General features: G+C 44.2%; 1 protein-coding gene across 1 annotated transcript in view; it reads left to right on the top strand.

Annotated features, from left to right (window-relative positions):
- LOC124267808 (phosphatidylinositol 4,5-bisphosphate 3-kinase catalytic subunit alpha isoform-like) overlaps positions 1–17,774 on the top strand; it is a 31,509-nt gene extending 13,735 nt beyond the window's left edge. Inside the window, 17 exon segments of the mRNA XM_046702798.1 lie at positions 979–1,097; positions 1,369–1,554; positions 3,909–4,044; positions 4,706–4,839; positions 5,297–5,409; positions 5,962–6,043; positions 6,355–6,519; positions 7,488–7,591; positions 7,960–8,119; positions 8,943–9,052; positions 9,468–9,589; positions 10,419–10,497; positions 10,889–11,056; positions 11,599–11,716; positions 16,174–16,275; positions 16,278–16,327; positions 17,275–17,774. Coding sequence (XP_046558754.1) covers positions 979–1,097; positions 1,369–1,554; positions 3,909–4,044; positions 4,706–4,839; positions 5,297–5,409; positions 5,962–6,043; positions 6,355–6,519; positions 7,488–7,591; positions 7,960–8,119; positions 8,943–9,052; positions 9,468–9,589; positions 10,419–10,497; positions 10,889–11,056; positions 11,599–11,716; positions 16,174–16,275; positions 16,278–16,327; positions 17,275–17,539 — 2,213 coding nt within the window. The 3' untranslated portion in view covers positions 17,540–17,774.
- The last annotated feature ends 1,849 nt before the right edge of the window (positions 17,775–19,623 follow it).

The following is a 19,623-nucleotide window of genomic DNA, read 5'->3' as shown; positions in this document are numbered from 1 at the left end:
AAAAGCTTTTGCATCGGCACTCCCCATTGAAGAGATCTGCTCTGCCGCTATTTGGAGCCGGCCAAAACGCGTTTATCACGGCACTACCAGCTCGATACACATTCCGTGTCGTGCGAGCTTTGGCGTTCTGTTCTCTCCAGTGGACAGTGTCCTGCCACCCTGACCGAGTGTGTCTTGGTTTATTGGTTTGTTTATTGACGGTGCTGTACAATAATTGTGTATTATTGACATGTCTGCTACTGTGAGCTAACTACCCCCTTTCGATTCTCTCTGGAGTAATTAGTCGATTGTGGCGGTATTGACATTCCCCTCTCACGGTGCTCACTAATCGACGTGGGTGGGTGGGGTTTTGTTGACATTAATTACATGTCGCGATTGCCTATGCTAAACGTATGGAGGTCGTCTTTGAGCACAAATCCTCCCTGTCAGTTCCTCTCCCATAATGCATCTTGCGGAAGCGCAACTGGGACAAGTGACAGGTGAGTGTTATGGCGTCTGTTCAATTTTTTTCCATGATACGATCGCTATATTTTGTGTGTGCGTGGACAGAATTCCCTCCTCCCTGGCCTCCGGTCTTTGGGAGTCTGTGTTTATGCATAATATATGTACCCCAAGGGCGATCTCTATGAAGAAGAATTAACCAAACCTGAAGAGGTTTTCAATTCTTGAAGAGAGTCGATCCTTGGGGTAGGGCCTCCATACTCCCGCAATTCTGTTCACTGATATATTCAGCAGAAGGAATGATGATACGGGTCTAGGAGCTTACCCAGTTGGTGCGCATGCGCAACGGGAGGTAACTCCGTGAGGTAGGGGCCGTATAGTAAATAAAAGGGTTTATTTATTGTACAATCTTTTTATTCAAAAAACATTGATACAACTGTCACAGGACATTTTCAGCTTGGAAAATGCATAATATGTACCCCAAGGACGACTCTCTTCGAAGAATTGAAAACCTCTTCAGGTTTGGTTAAATTTTAGGTATTCAGGCACTAAACGAGATCAACAACCAGCAGACTGTGTCTCTGTGGGATGTTCAGGCCATGCTGAGGATAAAGATGAACTGTGCCACATACGTCAACGTCAAGGAGCTGGGCAAGGTATGCATGCTTTGTCAAGTTTACCAACCCAGCAGGGGCAGTGGGGTAGCCCAGTGGTTAAAGCATTGGCTCGTCTCACTGAAGGCCTGGGTTCCATTGCCCACATGGGTAGAATGTGTGAAGCCCATTCGTGGTGTCCCCTGCCGTTAAATTGCTGGAATATTGCTAAAATCGCGGTAAAATCATACTCACTCACTCACCAACCCAGCAACTAAGCTCCAGGTTTTCTTTTTCGACAATTCTTATTATTGCCTGTTTCTTCTTTCGTCAGATTTACGTGAAAGCATGCGTGTACCACGGGACGGAGCCACTGTGTGAAGCACGTAACACCCAGCAAGTGGACTCGACCAATCCACGCTGGGATCAGTGGCTGGAGTTCCTGCCCATTCCAGACATCCCTCGCAGTGCTCGTCTCTGTCTCTCAATTTGCTCTGTCTCCAAGAGGAAGAACAAGAAGGTTGGATTATTTTATTCTAAAGGGAAAGTTTAAAATGTCCAAACATTAACATCAGCCAAGGGTTTTACGAAAACAGTTGTCGAGGGGAATGTTTCACTCTGTAACTTAGCAGTTGCACCAGCCTTGCCTGGTAAGATTTGGCCTAATTTCCTTTGTTTCTTTGTTATGCTGATGCCAAGAAACAGTTTCTACATACTGCATGTTTTAGTGTAACTAATAGCCTAGCGGATAAGTGCAGTTTTTTCACTGAATTGTGCACTTTGTGTTACAAGCATGAAATTTGGCATGATTGTAGCTTATACACTTCTTATTAAATAAAGATCAAGAGACCTGCAGATTTTTTATCATCCCCCACAACACGTTTTGCGGGGGGTATTAAAATGGACTGCGTCTTTTCCAGAGCATAACTCTAAAACCATGCAATATTTCTTCACCAAACTTGGCACATAGATAGATCTGGTGGTCTACTGGTGCCTTTTGGTAGTTTTGGATTTCTGAATATAATATATTTTGCATTTCCGTGGCAACAAGTTTGACAGACTGAAATTGGTGGTAGTGCTCTTTTACAGGTGAGGTGAGGTGAAATAGGGTTTAACGTCGTGCTTGAGAATATTTCGCTCATATGACGACGTGCATGCGTGTGTATGTGTCTGGTTTTATAGTGCTAGCCCACTGAGATACCATGCTGCAGTGAAGCATGAATACCCCACTCAGACACATTATACTGACTCCGAGCCGACCAGTCCTTGTTGTACCCATTAATGCCGAGCGCCAGGCAGGGACCAACAAGTACCATATTTTAACGTCTTTTGGTATGGCGCGGCCGGGGTTCGAACCTGCGACCTTCCGCTCTCTGGGCGGACGCTCTAACCACTACACCACGGAGGCGGTCTGCTCTTTTACAGAGCAGAACTTTAAAACCGTTCACTATTTCTTCACCAAACTTGGCACATAGATAGATCTGGTGGTCTACTGGTGCCTTTTGGTAGTTTTGGATTTCTGAATCTAATATGTTTTGCATTTCCATGGCAACAAGTTTCACAGACTGAAATTGGTGGTAGTGTTCTTTTCTGGAGCAGAACTTTAAAACCGTTCACTATTTCTTCACCAAATGTGGTAAATAGATAGGTCTGGTGGTGAACTGGTGCCTTTTGGTAGTTTTGGATTTCTGAATAAAGTGTTTTTGGCATTTCCATGGCAACAAGTTTCACTTTGACTGAAATTGGTGGTAGTGCTCTTTTCCGGAGCAGATCTTAAAAAAAAAGTCATGCATAGGTAGGTCTAGTGGTGAACTGGTGCCTTTTGGTAGTTTTGGATTTCTGAATAAAATGGGTTTTTTTGTGTTTCCATGGCAACAACTTTGGCTTCAACTGAATTTGGTGGTAGTGCTCCTTTCTGGAGCAGAACTTTGAAACCTTTCAGTACTCTCCTTCCACTTAGCTATATACACACCAAAACATTTGACATAAACATAACTCGTAGACATATTCATGAAGAGTATTTTGTTATTGCGGGGGATATTGATGACTTTGTCTTCTTGTATTTTTCATAATGGGGGGGGGGGAGGAGTGAGAAATTAAATCATTTTTTCTACTTTTTTCATCATAACTTCTTTTAAAATTCTCCAATTCTCATAAGTCATATATCAAATTGTAGGAAATTCATAGCTAATAATTTTCCATCGATACATGTCGGCGTTATCTTTAACGGTTAGGTCTACGGAAGTCAATCTATATCATGACTACCCGAAAATGGGAAAATTAGCGGCCATTTTGAACTACATCAGTAAAATAAGTATTCAGACCATGTGAAGCTGTACGCATGGTAGTTAGACCTGGGTTGTGTGTTCAGAGGAAACTCTTAGCTTTGCCACCTTTTTTTTTTGTCAACACGTAGTTCGATAGCATTTAGCTTTCAAATTTGAAATCCCTTCCCATTTGTGTCTTGAGCAGAGTTGAGCCCTCAGGGATGCTGGAACGATTAAGGGTCCAATGCTGCATTTGCTCTGATTATGATTCTACAGTATCAACTCCACACCCCCCACACCTCATTGGTTTAACCAAGCTGCTAGACATCTGAGACCAGCAGCACTTTGAGTTTTCCTCCAAGATTATTTTGATGAAATACTGTTTAAAAAGTTTAAATCCAACTCCTGACTGTAAAACTTAAGATCTGGGATGGAATATGTAAATAGAGTGAGTGAGTGAGTTAATATTTAATGTCATATGTAAATAGATGTATGTTGGGTTGCTTAGTGGATTAAACATGCTTGATATCCAAGTGTGTCAAGCCCATTCTTGTGTCACCTGCCGTGATATTGTAAAACTGTTACTAATATCCCTACATTCTAACAGGTCCACTATGCTCTGGCGTGGGGCAACCTTCAGATGTTTGACTTCAACGACCGTCTCCTGTCAGAGAAGATCAGCCTCCACCTCTGGCCCATGCCCCAAGGAATGGACGACTTGGTTAACCCCATCGGATCACCAGGTATATCAGTGGTTTGGTTCCATGTTTTGAACGTTATCCTACCATGTTAACTGGTTAGCACCAACTGGGGAATAACATGAAGACAGGTGCAACATTGTGAGAACTGGTATCTCCCTTGTAAAGAGGATCTCCATAACTTATACTGTAGAAACTTTTAGGCTTAGAGTGTTCTTACACTCGTAACTCGTAAAGATGGTAAAAGAAGCATAATTAGGTTTAATAACTTTATATAGAAAGTATCTTTAAGTTGTTTTCAGTTCAGAGATGTTGAGCATTACCATCAATACCATAGACGTTTTGTTATATATGTTCATATACCATCTAAGACAGGCATACAAAATGGGGATATATGTGGGGTAGTTATCTAGCTGCTGACTGGGGGCTGGGGCTGCAAGTGACTGAAGGTGATTACGTGTCATTCTGAAAACCTAGCTTTGATTCTCACAGTGATATTTGTTGTTCTTCAGTGCGTTAATGTTCCTCCTTGTCTTCCAGAACATACTGGAACAATATATATTAAAAATCAGGGTTGTAAAAAGAACAAAAAGTACCAGTTCAGCTCCTCAGGGAAAGGATTGTGTATGTATGGAATCAGTGGAAATTGTTTCAAATGGCCCGTCTGTAAGGTGATCAGGTAGCTGACTGTGGCTCACTATTCCAGGATCCAACCCAGACAAAGACTGTCCGTGTCTGGAGCTGGAGTTTGACAGATTCAGCCATCCTGTACGGTACCCCCCTGACTCACACTTCGAACAGCTGGCCAATCACATCACACATCGGGATACATACAGCCAGGTGCTCGAGACGACCTTCACCTACAATGATACTAATCAGGCTGTGTCAGCGTATAACCATAAAGTTATAAAAACAGAAAATAACTCTAAGATTGAACGTTTTCATATCCATGGTTCTGTAAACCATCATAGGAAGTTGGAAATATTGAGCCAATTTCTTGCAGCATTAACAAAATTGAAGTGGTTCTGTAAAACTTATGAAAGCATTTGTTTATGTTTACAAATAATTCTGAAAGAAAGAAACTTTACATGTAATGTTATTTGACTGTAATCACATGAATTTGTTTAAAAAATGTCAACAAAATGAATATTTAAACTTATCCCATCTCACACTGCATATATATTCCTTCTCCATTCAATGTTGAAATGCCTCTATAACAAAGTTTCCAGCTTCAAAAACACTTTACTCATGCACAGCCCATTCCTCACCTGGAGATTACCTGTTAATTATGTTTCAGATTGACACCAAACAGGAGCTGGAACGTGACAGGAAGATGCTGGAGGACATCATCAGTAAAGACCCTCTGTCAGATCTGTCTGAGCAGGACAAGGAACTCTTGTGGAAAAGGAGGTAGGTAATACGACTGTATTCACACTGACCATGTGATATTAGGAAAGAGCATCTCCATAACTATGTCCTTTAAAACAGTACTGCCAAGTTAGTGATTACTTTCAACTCGGCAGGTTTCTGACCAAGGAAGATGATATTGTCATCTGTAAACTGTCATGTGCCAGGAGCCCCAGTGGGGATAGAATAGGCCCCAAACATCCCGTGCTTGTTGTTGACCAAGTCAGGTTTTGTGGTGCTTGTATGTTATAAGGAGTGGTGGGGTAGTCTAGTGGTTAAAGCGTTCGCTCGTCAGAATGAAGACCCAGGTTTGATATCCCATATAGATATAATGTGTGAAGCCCATTTCTGCTGTTCCATCACATAAGCGGCATAAAACTAAACTCACTCACTCACGCACTTGTATGTCATAATGGCCCAGTAGCATTAAACATCTCCTATACTGGTTTGTGTGGTCCAAAATTATTTTAGGTCCATTGAGGTACAGCTGGACATCATGTGTCTTAAAGTTTTTTGTATGTATCAGTGTCTTCAATATATGCGGTTGTGTTTCAGGGAGCTTTGTTTAGGAATGCCCCACTCTCTGCCCAAGCTGTTGTCCTCTGTGAAGTGGAATGACAGAGAAAATGTAGCACAGGTTGGTCTTCATGGTGACAGTTTTGTTAAATAAGCCTTTTCCTGGGATACATCTGGGCTCTTTCATGCAAAATTGGAGACTGTGACAGATGATTATTTGCACACAAAATGTTAGCTTACCAAAAGTTTCAGAACATGATCAGCACCATGCATTCAGTGTAGTCCAGACTGTTGGTATGATTCCTGGTGTACCTCTTTATTTCTGCTTATGTGTTATAAGGAGATGGTCGACCTTGGATAACTTGAAATATCTATGTAGCCCCCTTCAACTTTGACTCAATGGTGTTTGACTGTAGTTCCCATTTATTTCAGCTGTATGTGTTGTTGAGAAGATGGCCCTCGGTCCTGCCGGAGGTGGCCTTGGAACTGTTGGACTGCTCCTACTCCGACCTGAGGGTCCGACAGTTTGCCGTGGAATGCCTGGACCGCGGTCTCCGTGACGACAAACTGTCACAGTATCTTCTGCAGCTTGTGCAGGTAGGGACTCATTCTCATGTTATCTGTCTGGACCGCGGTCTCCGTGACGACAAACTGTCGCAGTATCTACTGCAGCTTGTGCAGGTAGGGACTCATTCTCATGTTATCTTAGACTGTTGGAAGGGAATATGGTCACACAATCCCCAGAGAGACTGTTGTGCAGAGTTGCCTCCCTTAGTCATGCCACCATATACACCAGTGGTTGTATCCACGGCTCATTTCTACTGGTTGCATTATATAACGTGACTATTGACGGGAACAACTAGTCTCAGTAGATTTTCAATAGTCACAGACTATTAGCTATTTGTAACTATGGTAACTGGTGAACATCGAAGGCCAGGATTACTTCAGGCTCTCCACCAACATGTTGACACATCTTTATGTAACTGGAAAACTGTTCAAAGGTGGTGTTATCAGAACTCACTCACCCACTGCTGTTGGATGCAGTAAGTAACCTTCATGGCGACTATGCTTGTCGTAATAGGCGACTAACGGGATCGGGTGGTCAGGATCGCTGACTTGGTTGACACATGTCATCGGTTCCCAATTGCGCAGATCGATGCTCATGCTGTTGATCACTGGATTGTCTGGTCCAGACTCGATTATTTACAGACCGCCGCCATATAGCTGGAATATTGCTGGCGGCGGCGTAAAACTAAACTCACTCACTCACTAATGTGCAGAATTTCCGTTGTTAAGTTAAATGTTGGTTCAGAGTGTGGTCACAACAGACAGTGCTTGTTGTGTGAACTGACTGAATGATGGGGAGGTCACACTCTGTGACTTTGTTGATTGTGTGACGTGTAACCGGACAGTGTGGGACGTTGCTTATTATATCAATCACTAGATTTTATACAGGCTGCAGTCATAAGCTGGAATATGGATGAGTGTATCCAGAAACGGACACTCCACGAATGTTGACGGTTTGTTTTGTTATTTTTCATCTTGGTACTTTAATATTGTTTCAGGCAATGAAGTATGAACCGTATATGGACAATCCAATGACAAAGTTCCTACTGAAGAGAGCCCTTCTGTCCCAGAGGATAGGAAACTTCTTCTTCTGGCATCTCAAGTACGTCCACCACGGTGTAATTGACCTGGCAGTGGGAAGAGTTCAGGAACAATCTGGCTCTCATGAAGAGACTGAAAATGAAACAATTATTAGTTTAATTATGGCCTAATGTCTTCTGCATGAGAACCCAGATTTGAATCCCGCTCATATTTATGGGTACAATGTTAAATATGTCGTCAGTGGTGCCCCTTCCATAACCAATCCCACACATCCCCCAAAATATTGTTATAAAATTCCCTTAAACGAAATTGAAAATAGTGGGTACTTTCTTAAACTAATGTATCATATTTGAAGTGTGTGTGTCTAACCTTCCTGCATTGTTGTGGAGTTGAATGTAGGCACATAGACAATCAAACTTCTCACTACAGATCTGAGATGCACCAGACATCATCTCGGCTGAGGTTTGGCCTGATGTTAGAGGCGTACTGTCGAGGATGTGGGTCGTTCCTGAAGACACTGAGTCGACAGGTGGAGGCATTAGAAAAGCTAACTAAACTCACTGACATGCTCAAGTCAGAGGTCAAAGATGTAAGTATGCCCATAGTCTCTTCTGGTGATGGTCAAAGGTGTTCAATTAGATACAAACCATGTTAAAGGTCTGATACTTGTTGGTTTGGGCAGCCATTATATTTACCCTTGACTTGTCTGTAGATCTTCAACATCTACTTAAACATAACTGAGACTTAGTTACTTGGGTGTAATTTATACACTGGTCATTATTTCAGTGAACCACTGGCTATGCTTTAAAGCTATTCTACCTGGAATGTTAGAAAAAGGCGGACATTGTTTTACATTTTCTGTTGTATGAGTTATAATCAGTTGCTATTTGTATCAAAACTGAAAGCATTGAGAACTGGTTCCAAATTATTACTTCAAGTGACACCTGTGTATGAGGATAACCATCCTTGTAGTTTTACTGTTCCTCAGCACAAGTTGGTAGACCCAGCTAGTGGACTAGAGTGAATAGTGTGTGGCATGGAATAAGAAAACCAACATATGTAGGCTGACCTTAGCCCGGTAGTCTGGTAGTTAATAATAATAATAATAATGAGTCAGGATAAGTATAAAAATATTAATTTTACTCTAAAAATTTCATTTTTTAGCGCGCCATTTTCCACCCACTGATACATGCTCAAGGCGCTACATAAAAGCATACATACAATGCATACAGAGGATAAAATAGTAAAATAAGTATACATTGAAATTGATGACAGAAAGATTGATTTTAGGGATAGGCTTTGGAAAAAAAGAAAGTCTAGTTGTGCTTGATCAGTCGAAGCATCTCCAGGTTAGCCGTGTCTTGGCTCAGAAGCTCCTTGTTTGTCTCTGTTACGTAGTTGTCGTGTTTCAGGATGAGCAGATGAAGTTCCTGCAGGAACAGCTGCAGCAGCCCGACTACCAGGAGGCGCTCCAGAGCATCATCTCCCCTCTCAACACGGCACATGTCCTTGGGGAGGTCATGTAAGTCTTAGTCTCTCTTCTCTCTCTCTCTCTCTTTTTCTCTCTCTCTTTTTCTTGCTCTCTCTCTCACACAATCACTCTCTCTCTCTCTCTCTCTTTCTCTCCTTTTTCTTTCTCTTGCTCACAATCTCTCACTCTTTCTCTCACACACACTCACTCTTCTCTCTTTGCTCTCTCTCTCTCCCTCTCACACACGCTTCTCTCTCTCTTTTCTCTCACTCGCTCTCACACACTCTCCTCTCTTTCGCTCTCATTCTATCTCTCTCTCTCTCTCTCTCCATCAGCACTCCCCCTCCGCCCTTAACCAGGCCCACATCCTGGTGGAGATAATAATGTAAGTCCCCACACTGCACTCCACACCTCACCCCATGTACATGTATGATATAGGTTTTATTGTTGATACCACCATTTCTAGACAAGCTGACTGCCGCGTCATGACGTCCAAGAAGCGCCCCCTGTGGTTGGTGTGGAGTAACCCTGACCCTATGAGAGACGTGCATGAGGCGGACTACAGACTTATGTTCAAGAATGGTGATGGTAAGCCTTTATTTGTGATGACAGATCTGGCCAGATATTTTCATTAAAACTAACAAGTCCTAATAAGCTGTGTTAGTGTATGGGGGCGGTGGGGTAGCCTAATGGTTAAAGCATTGGCTCGTCAAGCCGAAGACCCGGGTTCGAATCCCCACATGGGTACAATGTGTGAAGCCCATTTCTGGTGTCCCCCGCCGTGATGTTGCTGGAATATTGCTAAAAGCGGCGTAAAACCAAACTCAGTCAGTCAGTCAGTGTTAGTGTATGGCAGAGTTGGAATAAGGAACGTGTGAGCTTCATCCTGTTGGGTCCACTTCAGTTTAAGGCTTACTGCAATTCCTGTTTAGAATACTCTAATAAGCACCGGATCTCTAATAAGCGCTGTGAGTAAACAACTCACAGTGATAGGTGTGCCACATGTTTCCAATGCAGTTTCAAATGAAATAAATCAATAATAAATAAACCAATGGAGAATCTATATTTATTTCCATTGAAACTTGAATTAATAAACACTATTAGGCTGGATCTGGCTGAATTACACCAGGTTATTAGAGGAAATATGGTAGGTCCACAGCAACCTATGCTTGTTGTTTAAGGCTACGAAATGGATCGAGTTGTCGGGTCCAGTGACATCGTTGCAAGTTTGATATCCTAATGGAGTGGGTCGTTGCTCGTAACATCAGTCACTGGTTTGTCTGATCCAGACTTGATCATTTAGAGGCTAATGTAATAAAGCTTGAGTACAAAATATACAACATCTAACAAGCATCTCACAAACAGCTTATGTTGCAAATGAACAAATTCTTTGAGAATATCCTGATTGTTGTCCCAGATCTGAGACAGGACATGCTGACTCTCCAGGTGATACGGCTGATGGACACCATCTGGAAGGCTGAAGGCCTGGACCTCAGGTGGGTCCACAGATATCTGCATATGGTCAACACAGATTTTCAGTGTTCTGTGATAATTTGTAGGAACTGCTCAAAATTATGTCATGTTCATGTGTCGCCAGTGACCCATGCTTTTTGTAAGAGACGACTTATGGGATTGGGTGGTCAGGGTCGCTGACTTGGTTGACACATGTCATGGTATACCAGTTGCATAGATTGATGCTCATGCTGTTGGTCACTGGATTGTCTGGTCCATACTTGATCATTTACAGATCACTGCCATATAGCTGGAATATTGCTGAGTGTGGCGTAAAATAAACTCACTCACTCTGAAATCAAGTCCAATTGTTGTGTGCTTTGATCCAGGTTTGAATACATGCCATATGTACCACAAACTTTCATGTAATTTCAGGATGATTCCCTATGGATGTTTGGCAACAGGGAAGGATGTGGGTCTGATTCAGGTTGTTCGGAATGCCAAGACGATCACATCGATACAGTCTCGGGGAGGAACTCGGGCCGCCATTCAGATGGATTCTTCACAGCTTCACCGCTGGATCAAGGAGAAGAATGCAGACAGGTACTTCTTGGTTTCATTTCCACGGTTAGGTTCATCGTCATGTACATCATCATGGAAAGTTCCTGAAGAGGGGACCGCCTCTGTGGTGTAGGGGTTAGAGCGTCCGCCCGGAGAGCGGAAGGTCACGGGTTCGATCCCCGACCGCGTCATACCAAAAGACGTTAAAATATGGTTCTTGTTGGTCCCTGCCTGGCTCTCGGCATTGATGGGTACAAAAAGGACTGGTCGTCTCGGAGTCAGTATAATGTGTCTGAGTGGGGTATTCATGCTTCACTGCGGCATGGTATCTCAGTGGGCTAGCACTATAAAACCAGCTTAAGTCTGGACTAGTACAAGCAGCCGCACATACACATACACATACACACACATGCACGTCGTCATATGAGCGAAATATGCTCAAGCACGACGTTAAACCCAATTTCACCTCACCTCACCTCCTGAAGAGGGCAACAAACAGAATCACTTTCTTGGATATCATTTTGACAAAGAGAAGCTTTGTGTTATGTCTGCATAGCATGTTTATATCACTGCCTTCCTTACAGATATGACCAAGCAATCGACGCATTTACAAGGTCATGTGCAGGCTACTGTGTCGCCACGTTCGTTCTGGGCATCGGCGACAGGCATCCTGAAAACATCATGGTGACAGAAGAAGGACAGGTGTGCATCATGATATTGTTACACCATTACTTTTGGCAACTACATCATCATTTTTAGCAACTACATTGTTATATATAAACTGTTAATGATGTTTTCTTTCTCTTAATGTTTGCCAGGCTTTTATCCAACATCAAACTGACATAGGCTGGGGTAGCCCAGTGGTTAAAGTGTTCACCCCTCATACTTAAAGACCAGGGGGTGGCAGTGGGGTAGCCTATGGGTTAAAGTGTTCACTCATGCTTAAAGACCAGGGGGTGGCAGTGGGGTAGCCTATGGGTTAAAGTGTTCACTCATGCTTAAAGACCAGGGGGTGGCAGTGGGGTAGCCTATGTGTGAAAGTGTTCACTCATGCTTAAAGGCCAGGGGGGTGGCAGGGGGTAGCCTATGGGTTAAAGTGTTCACTCATGCTTAAAGACCAGGGGGTGGCAGTGGGGTAGCCTAGTGGTTAAAGTGTTCACTCATGCTTAAAGACCAGGGGGTGGCAGTGGGGTAGCCTATGGGTTAAAGTGTTCACTCATGCTTAAAGACCAGGGGTTGGCAGTGGGGTAGCCTATGGGTTAAAGTGTTCACTCATGCTTAAAGACCAGGGGGTGGCAGTGGGGTAGCCTAGTGGTTAAAGTGTTCACTCATGCTTAAAGACCAGGGGCTGGCAGTGGGGTAGCCTAGTGGTTACAGTGTTCACTCATGCTTAAAGACCAGGGGGTGGCAGTGGGGTAGCCCAGTGGTTAAAGTGTTCACTCATGCTTAAAGGCCAGGGGGGTGGCAGTGGGGTAGCCTATGGGTTAAAGTGTTCACTCATGCTTAAAGACCAGGGGGTGGCAGTGGGGTAGCCTAGTGGTTAAAGTGTTCACTCATGCTTAAAGACCAGGGGGTGGCAGTGGGGTAGCCTATGGGTTAAAGTGTTCACTCATGCTTAAAGACCAGGGGGTGGCAGTGGGGTAGCCCAGTGGTTAAAGTGTTCACTCCTCATGCTTAAAGACCAGGGGATGGCAGTGGGGTAGCCTATGGGTTAAAGTGTTCACTCATGCTTAAAGACCAGGGGGTGGCAGTGGGGTAGCCTAGTGGTTAAAGTGTTCACTCATGCTTAAAGACCAGGGGTGGCAGTGGGGTAGCCTAGTGGTTAAAGTGTTCACTCATGCTTAAAGACCAGGGGGTGGCAGTGGGGTAGCCTAGTGGTAAAAGTGTTCACTCATGCTTAAAGACCAGGGGGTGGCAGTGGGGTAGCCTATGGGTTAAAGTGTTCACTCATGCTTAAAGACCAGGGGTGGCAGTGGGGTAGCCTAGTGGTAAAAGTGTTCACTCATGCTTAAAGACCAGGGGCTGGCAGTGGGGTAGCCTAGTGGTAAAGGTGTTCACTCATGCTTAAAGACCAGGGGGTGGCAGTGGGGTAGCCTAGTGGTAAAAGTGTTCACTCATGCTTAAAGACCAGGGGCTGGCAGTGGGGTAGCCTAGTGGTAAAGGTGTTCACTCATGCTTAAAGGCCAGGGGGGTGGCAGTGGGGTAGCCTATGGGTTAAAGTGTTCCCTCATGCTTAAAGACCAGGGGGTGGCAGTGGGGTAGCCTAGTGGTAAAAGTGTTCACTCATGCTTAAAGACCAGGGGAGGGCAGTGGGGTAGCCTAGTGGTTAAAGTGTTCACTCATGCTTAAAGACCAGGGGGTGACAGTGGGGTAGCCTAGTGGTTAAAGTGTTCACTCATGCTTAAAGACCAGGGGGTGGCAGTGGGGTAGCCCAGTGGTTAAAGTGTTCACTCATGCTTAAAGGCCAGGGGGTGGCAGTGGGGTAGCCTATGGGTTAAAGTGTTCACTCATGCTTAAAGACCAGGGGTGGCAGTGGGGTAGCCTATGGGTTAAAGTGTTCATTCATGCTTAAAGACCAGGGGTGGCAGTGGGGTAGCCTATGGGTTAAAGTGTTCACTCATGCTTAAAGACCAGGGGTGGCAGTGGGGTAGCCTATGGGTGAAAGTGTTCACTCATGCTTAAAGACCAGGGGTGGCAGTGGGGTAGCCTATGGGTTAAAGTGTTCACTCATGCTTAAAGACCAGGGGGTGGCAGTGGGGTAGCCTAGTGTGTAAAGGTGTTCACTCATGCTAAAAGACCAGGGGGTGGCAGTGGGGTAGCCTATGGGTTAAAGTGTTCACTCATGCTTAAAGACCAGGGGGTGGCAGTGGGGAATCCTAGTGGTAAAGGTGTTCACTCATGCTTAAAGACCAGGGGCTGGCAGTGGGGTAGCCTAGTGGTAAAGGTGTTCACTCATGCTTAAAGGCCAGGGGGGTGGCAGTGGGGTAGCCTATGGGTTAAAGTGTTCCCTCATGCTTAAAGACCAGGGGGTGGCAGTGGGGTAGCCTAGTGGTAAAAGTGTTCACTCATGCTTAAAGACCAGGGGGTGGCAGTGGGGTAGCCTATGGGTTAAAGTGTTCACTCATGCTTAAAGACCAGGGGGTGGCAGTGGGGTAGCCTATGGGTTAAAGTGTTCACTCATGCTTAAAGACAAGGGGGTGGCAGTGGGGTAGCCTATGGGTTAAAGTGTTCACTCATGCTTAAAGACCAGGGGGTGGCAGTGGGGTAGCCTATGGGTTAAAGTGTTCACTCATGCTTAAAGACCAGGGGGTGGCAGTGGGGTAGCCTAGTGGTAAAGGTGTTCACTCATGCTTAAAGACCAGGGGGTGGCAGTGGGGTAGCCTAGTGGTTAAAGTGTTCACTCATGCTTAAAGACCAGGGGGTGGCAGTGGGGTAGCCCAGTGGTTAAAGTGTTCACTCATGCTTAAAGACCAGGGGGGTGGCAGTGGGGTAGCCTAGTGGTTAAAGTGTTCACTCATGCTTAAAGACCAGGGGGTGGCAGTGGGGTAGCCTATGTGTGAAAGTGTTCACTCATGCTTAAAGACCAGGGGGTGGCAGTGGGGTAGCCTAGTGGTTAAAGTGTTCACTCATGCTTAAAGACCAGGGGGTGGCAGTGGGGTAGCCTATGGGTTAAAGTGTTCACTCATGCTTAAAGACCAGGGGGTGGCAGTGGGGTAGCCTAGTGGTTAAAGTGTTCACTCATGCTTAAAGACCAGGGGTGGCAGTGGGGGCAGCCTATGGGTGAAAGTGTTCACTCATGCTTAAAGACCAGGGGCTGGCAGTGGGGTAGCCTAGCCGGTTAAAGTGTTCACTCATGCTTAAAGACCAGGGGGTGGCAGGGGTGGCAGTGGGGTAGGGTAGTGGTTAAAGTGTTCACTCATGCTTAAAGACCAGGGGGTGGCAGTGGGGTAGCCTATGGGTTAAAGTGTTCACTCATGCTTAAAGACCAGGGGGTGGCAGTGGGGTAGCCTATGTGTTAAAGTGTTCACTCATGCTTAAAGACCAGGGGTGGCAGTGGGGTAGCCTAGTGGTTAAAGTGTTCACTCATGCTTAAAGACCAGGGGGGCAGTGGCAGCCTATGGGTAGCCTATGGGTTAAAGTGTTCACTCATGCTTAAAGACCAGGGGGTGGCAAAGTGTTCACCATGGACCAGGGGGTAGCCCTAGTGGTTAAAGTGTTCACTCATGCTTAAAGACCAGGGGTGGCAGTGGGGCAGCCTATGGGTTAAAAGTGTTCACTCATGCTTAAAGACCAGGGGGTGGCAGTGGGGTAGCCTAGTGGTTAAAGTGTTCACTCATGCTTAAAGACCAGGGGGTGGCAGTGGGGTAGCCTAGTGGTTAAAGTGTTCACTTAAAGACCAGGGGTCATGCTTAAAGACCAGGGGTGGCAGTGGGGTAGCCTAGTGGTTAAAGTGTTCACTCATCAGCTTAAAGACCAGGGGTGGCAGTGGGGTAGCCTAGTGGTTAAAGTGTTCACTCATGCTTAAAGACCAGGGGGTGGCAGTGGGGTAGCCTAGTGGTTAAAGTGTTCACCAGCTTAAAGACCAGGGGTGGCAGTGGGGTAGCCTACACTCATGGGGTGGCAGTGGGGTAGCCTAGTGGTTAAAGTGTTCACTCATGCTTAAAGACCAGGGGGTGGCAGTGGGGTAGCCTAGTGGTTAAAGTGTTCACTCATGCTTAAAGACCAGGGGATGGCAGTGGGGTAGCCTAGTGGTTAAAGTGTTCACTCGGGTAGCCTATGGGTTAAAGCATTCGCCCGTCACGCAGAAGACCCAGGTTCGATTCCCCACATGGGTACAATGTGTGAAGTCCATATCTGGTGTCCCCTGCCGTGATATTGCTGGAATATTGCTAAAAGCGCCGTAAAAATATACTCACTCACTCACTCACTAAAGACCAGGGTTTGATGCCCCACAATGTCTATTTCTGGTGTTCCTTGGCATGATATCGATGGAAGATTACTAAAAGCGGCTTAAAACTATGCTCACTCACATGCTCACCCTGACATGCCTTGATAAAAGTGGAATAACTCAACTCACTCACTCACTTTGAAGGTTTAACAACTCTGATAGTCCTCCAACAATAACACTGTAAATAGCTGTTGTTTCTGTTACTTTGCAGGTATTCCACATTGACTTCGGTCATTTTTTGGATCACAAAAAGAAAAAGTTTGGGATCAACAGAGAACGTGTTCCATTTGTCCTGACTGAGGATTTCATCCGAGTGTGATAGCTAAGGGTGCAGACCAGCCATCAAAACAGGAAGAGTATGAACGGTAAGAAAGATATTGTCCTGAGTAGGGTTGTTTTGTAGCCTGGTTTTGGGGTTTTTTTATCCATATTCTCCTTGGAATCTACCAGACCAATGAAGCTGAAACTTCACACTCTTGTTCCAACCATAGATGACATCATGATTTCTCCAAAGAGGTTTTCTGATTTTGATTTTTATATTTCTGATTTTCAAGATGGCCATCATAGCAGCCATTTTGAAAAAAATAAAGGGTTTTCTTGTTAGGTTTGTGATATAGTATGTAAGCAGTGTAATTAAAATTGACCGATCTGAGGGATGTTGTAACAGCTGATTTTCAGGTGGTCAGGATCATGTTTTGTGCCATCATGCCAAGATGATGTATATGTTATTCATGCTTTCACTCACCAGGAACCAACTATGTCCCGATTACTCTATGCTTGTACCTGCTGAGTAATATATGAAGATTTAGTAGTCAGTTTCAACTAAGACTCTGTAGCCAGAGTAGAATTACCTCTGAGTCCCATTCCATGGACTGATCTTACTGCTTAAACAGTCATGACTCCTGTTCTTTACATACATTTACGACTTACATAGGACTAAGATCACTTTGTGGAAAGGAGCCCTCTTACTAAGAGAGATATGTCAGTATTTGTTAAGAGTAAACTTGAAAGGCTTTGTCTCAGTCAGTAATCCATCCGTCGGAGTAGGGTATGTTCACACTTGTTGTCCAGGATTTGGAAGTTGTACAAAACAACCCTAATGTAATGGAGGTGACCATCTTAGTAACTCCCATATCGTAACACAGACTTGAACGTAACTCCCATATCGTAACACAGACTTACGACAGTCTCAGCGCTAAGGTTGTTTTGTACAACGGCACCCTGATGGTATCCTGACTAAAGGTCACACTCCCACTTCCTGTTTATTGGGGTTTTGTTTTATTTTGTTTATTTATTATTGTTCTGATTGCAGGTTCCAGAAGCTGTGTATATCTGCCTACGTGTTCCTGCGGAAACATGCCCACCTGTTCATCACTCTGTTCACGCTGATGTTGTCGTGCGGAATCCCAGAGCTTCAGTCTCTAGATGACATAGGCTACATTCGAAAGACTCTGGCAGTGGAGAAGACTGAGAAGGAGGCTGTGAAGTACTTCATGGAACAATTCGGGAATGCATATGGAGATTCATGGACCACAAAGTTTGACTGGTTTTTCCACAATATCAAGCAATGGCTCTAACCCTGTGGATCATTGTCCTGGATCCTGTTGCTCTACAATGCGATCTTAGCGCTATGGATGTCGTAATTCAGTGTTGAAAAAGGGGTGTCACAATCTTCTCAGCACAAAGATCTTAGTTCTAAGTCTTGTTCAAAAGGCGATCTTAGCACTATAAATGTCATAAGCCAATGTTAATGATCTTAGTTCTATGGTATGTTTCACAAAGCAATCTTAGTGCTATGAATGTCATTAGTTAATAGGGTAATAGTCTCATATGTGAGTAGGAGGGCGGTGGGGTAGTCTAGTGGTTAAAGTGTCCCTCAGCACGCCGAAGACCCGGGTTCGATTCCCTACATGGGTACAGTGTGTGAAGCCCATTCCTGGTGTCCCACGCCATGATATTGCTGGAATATTGCTAAAAAGCGTAAAACCAAACTCACTCACTCACTCATTAGTTAATATGAATTTGTGAGAGTTATGGTTATCTTGGCGCTAAGATCGCATTGGTAATCATATTGTAAGACATGTAGTCAGCTCAAACCGATTGTCCACCCTGTAAATACCTGTGTGCTCACGTGTTGTGTTGCTAATGGTGTCAACAAAATTTCAGCCATTGGCTGTTATATCTCGATCTGATCAATCAAACCTCCTCTCCTATCGTCATGGACTTTGCCAGAATTGTCTGTGACGCTTTATTTATTGGACATATACCAACTGTGTTCTTTCACTCATGGACTTTTTAATCATTTTCTTTGTCTCCAACCTTTGACCCGTGAAGATCCGGGTTAGAATTGATCTTCAGTAATCCATGCTTGTCGTAAAAGAGGCGAGTAACAGGATTGGGTGGTCAGGCTCGCTGACTTGGTTGACACATGTCATCTTGTCCCAGTAGTGTAGATGGATGCTCATGCTGTTGATCACTGGATTGCCTGGTCCAGACTCGAATATTTACAGACTGCCGCCATATAGCTGAAATATTGTTGAGTGCGACGTAAAACTAAACTCACTCACTTACTCTCCAACCTTAAGACTTAGCAGAAGCAGAGTTTAACCTTCATACATGAACCTACTGTTAAATGATATGCAGGTAATAAAACAACCACATATAGTTGGCAGAACAGTCAAATCAAAGTATTCAGTACAGACCTTAGTTGATCCAAAGAGGAGGTCCTGTTATCCACAGGCTCAGTGTAGCTTATAAGACATCCACGTGTGCAAATTATTGAACCATTTGCCGTGAATGATACATTACCTTTATTGGCCTGACTACTCTGTGTTATGTGTAATTGTCATACCTTCGTGGGTTTCACATCATCAACCTGGTGTTACTCCCATTATGTTTTACAGCATGTATGTCATTGATTAACTGACGGCAGACCTGCCTATGTCTTTAACTTTAGTAAATGTATGACCATGATGCAAACTGGTTTTGTCAGTGCAGTTTAATTTAGTCAGCCAAATTTGCAGACCCCAAGATGTAGCTGAATGCTGTAAACTGCTGTTAAACTAATCTCCAGCTGAACATGTATGTTGGTGTGACTACACACAATAGGATCTCATCGTGCCCTTACATGTAGCCTGAGAGGTAGTAGGCCAGCATATTGTAGCTGGGCAATATTTATGAACTGACCAAAGTAATATTTCTTTTTCTGTTCATGTTTTTTTTCTTTCTTATTTCTTTTTTAAATTCCTGGCAAACATTTCCCTCAGAATATGGTGGTCTTAAGACTTATTTCAGAGTTTTAAACAAGTCACTCTTCTAAGTATTTTCTGTTTAGAAAGAGTAATAACAGTGTGTTGAGTGTAAACAGTTGCAGTGCAGCGCGATTACTCATGTCATTTGATTGTGAGGTCATGGTAATGATGACATCACAATGGTTCAGAAAGTGTTTTTGATGATAATATTGTCCGAGGGTATATGGATTTATATGGAATAACAACACAAGTGGCATGATATCTTTAGTGTTTCTCTTTTAGCTCTTATGTTATCATAACATTTCAAGCTTAAATGGCTGAATGGTCATGGTAAGGTTTTCTACTTTACTTTGTGTAGGCATTATGTACAGATCTGTTGTTTATGGTGATTCTGTCAAAAAATGGCCCTT

Source organism: Haliotis rubra, unplaced genomic scaffold, assembly GCF_003918875.1.
Source record: "Haliotis rubra isolate DU_JTF1 unplaced genomic scaffold, ASM391887v1 Scf134, whole genome shotgun sequence".
NCBI lineage: Eukaryota > Metazoa > Mollusca > Gastropoda > Lepetellida > Haliotidae > Haliotis > Haliotis rubra.
This window is presented reverse-complemented; position numbering and strand designations above follow the sequence as displayed.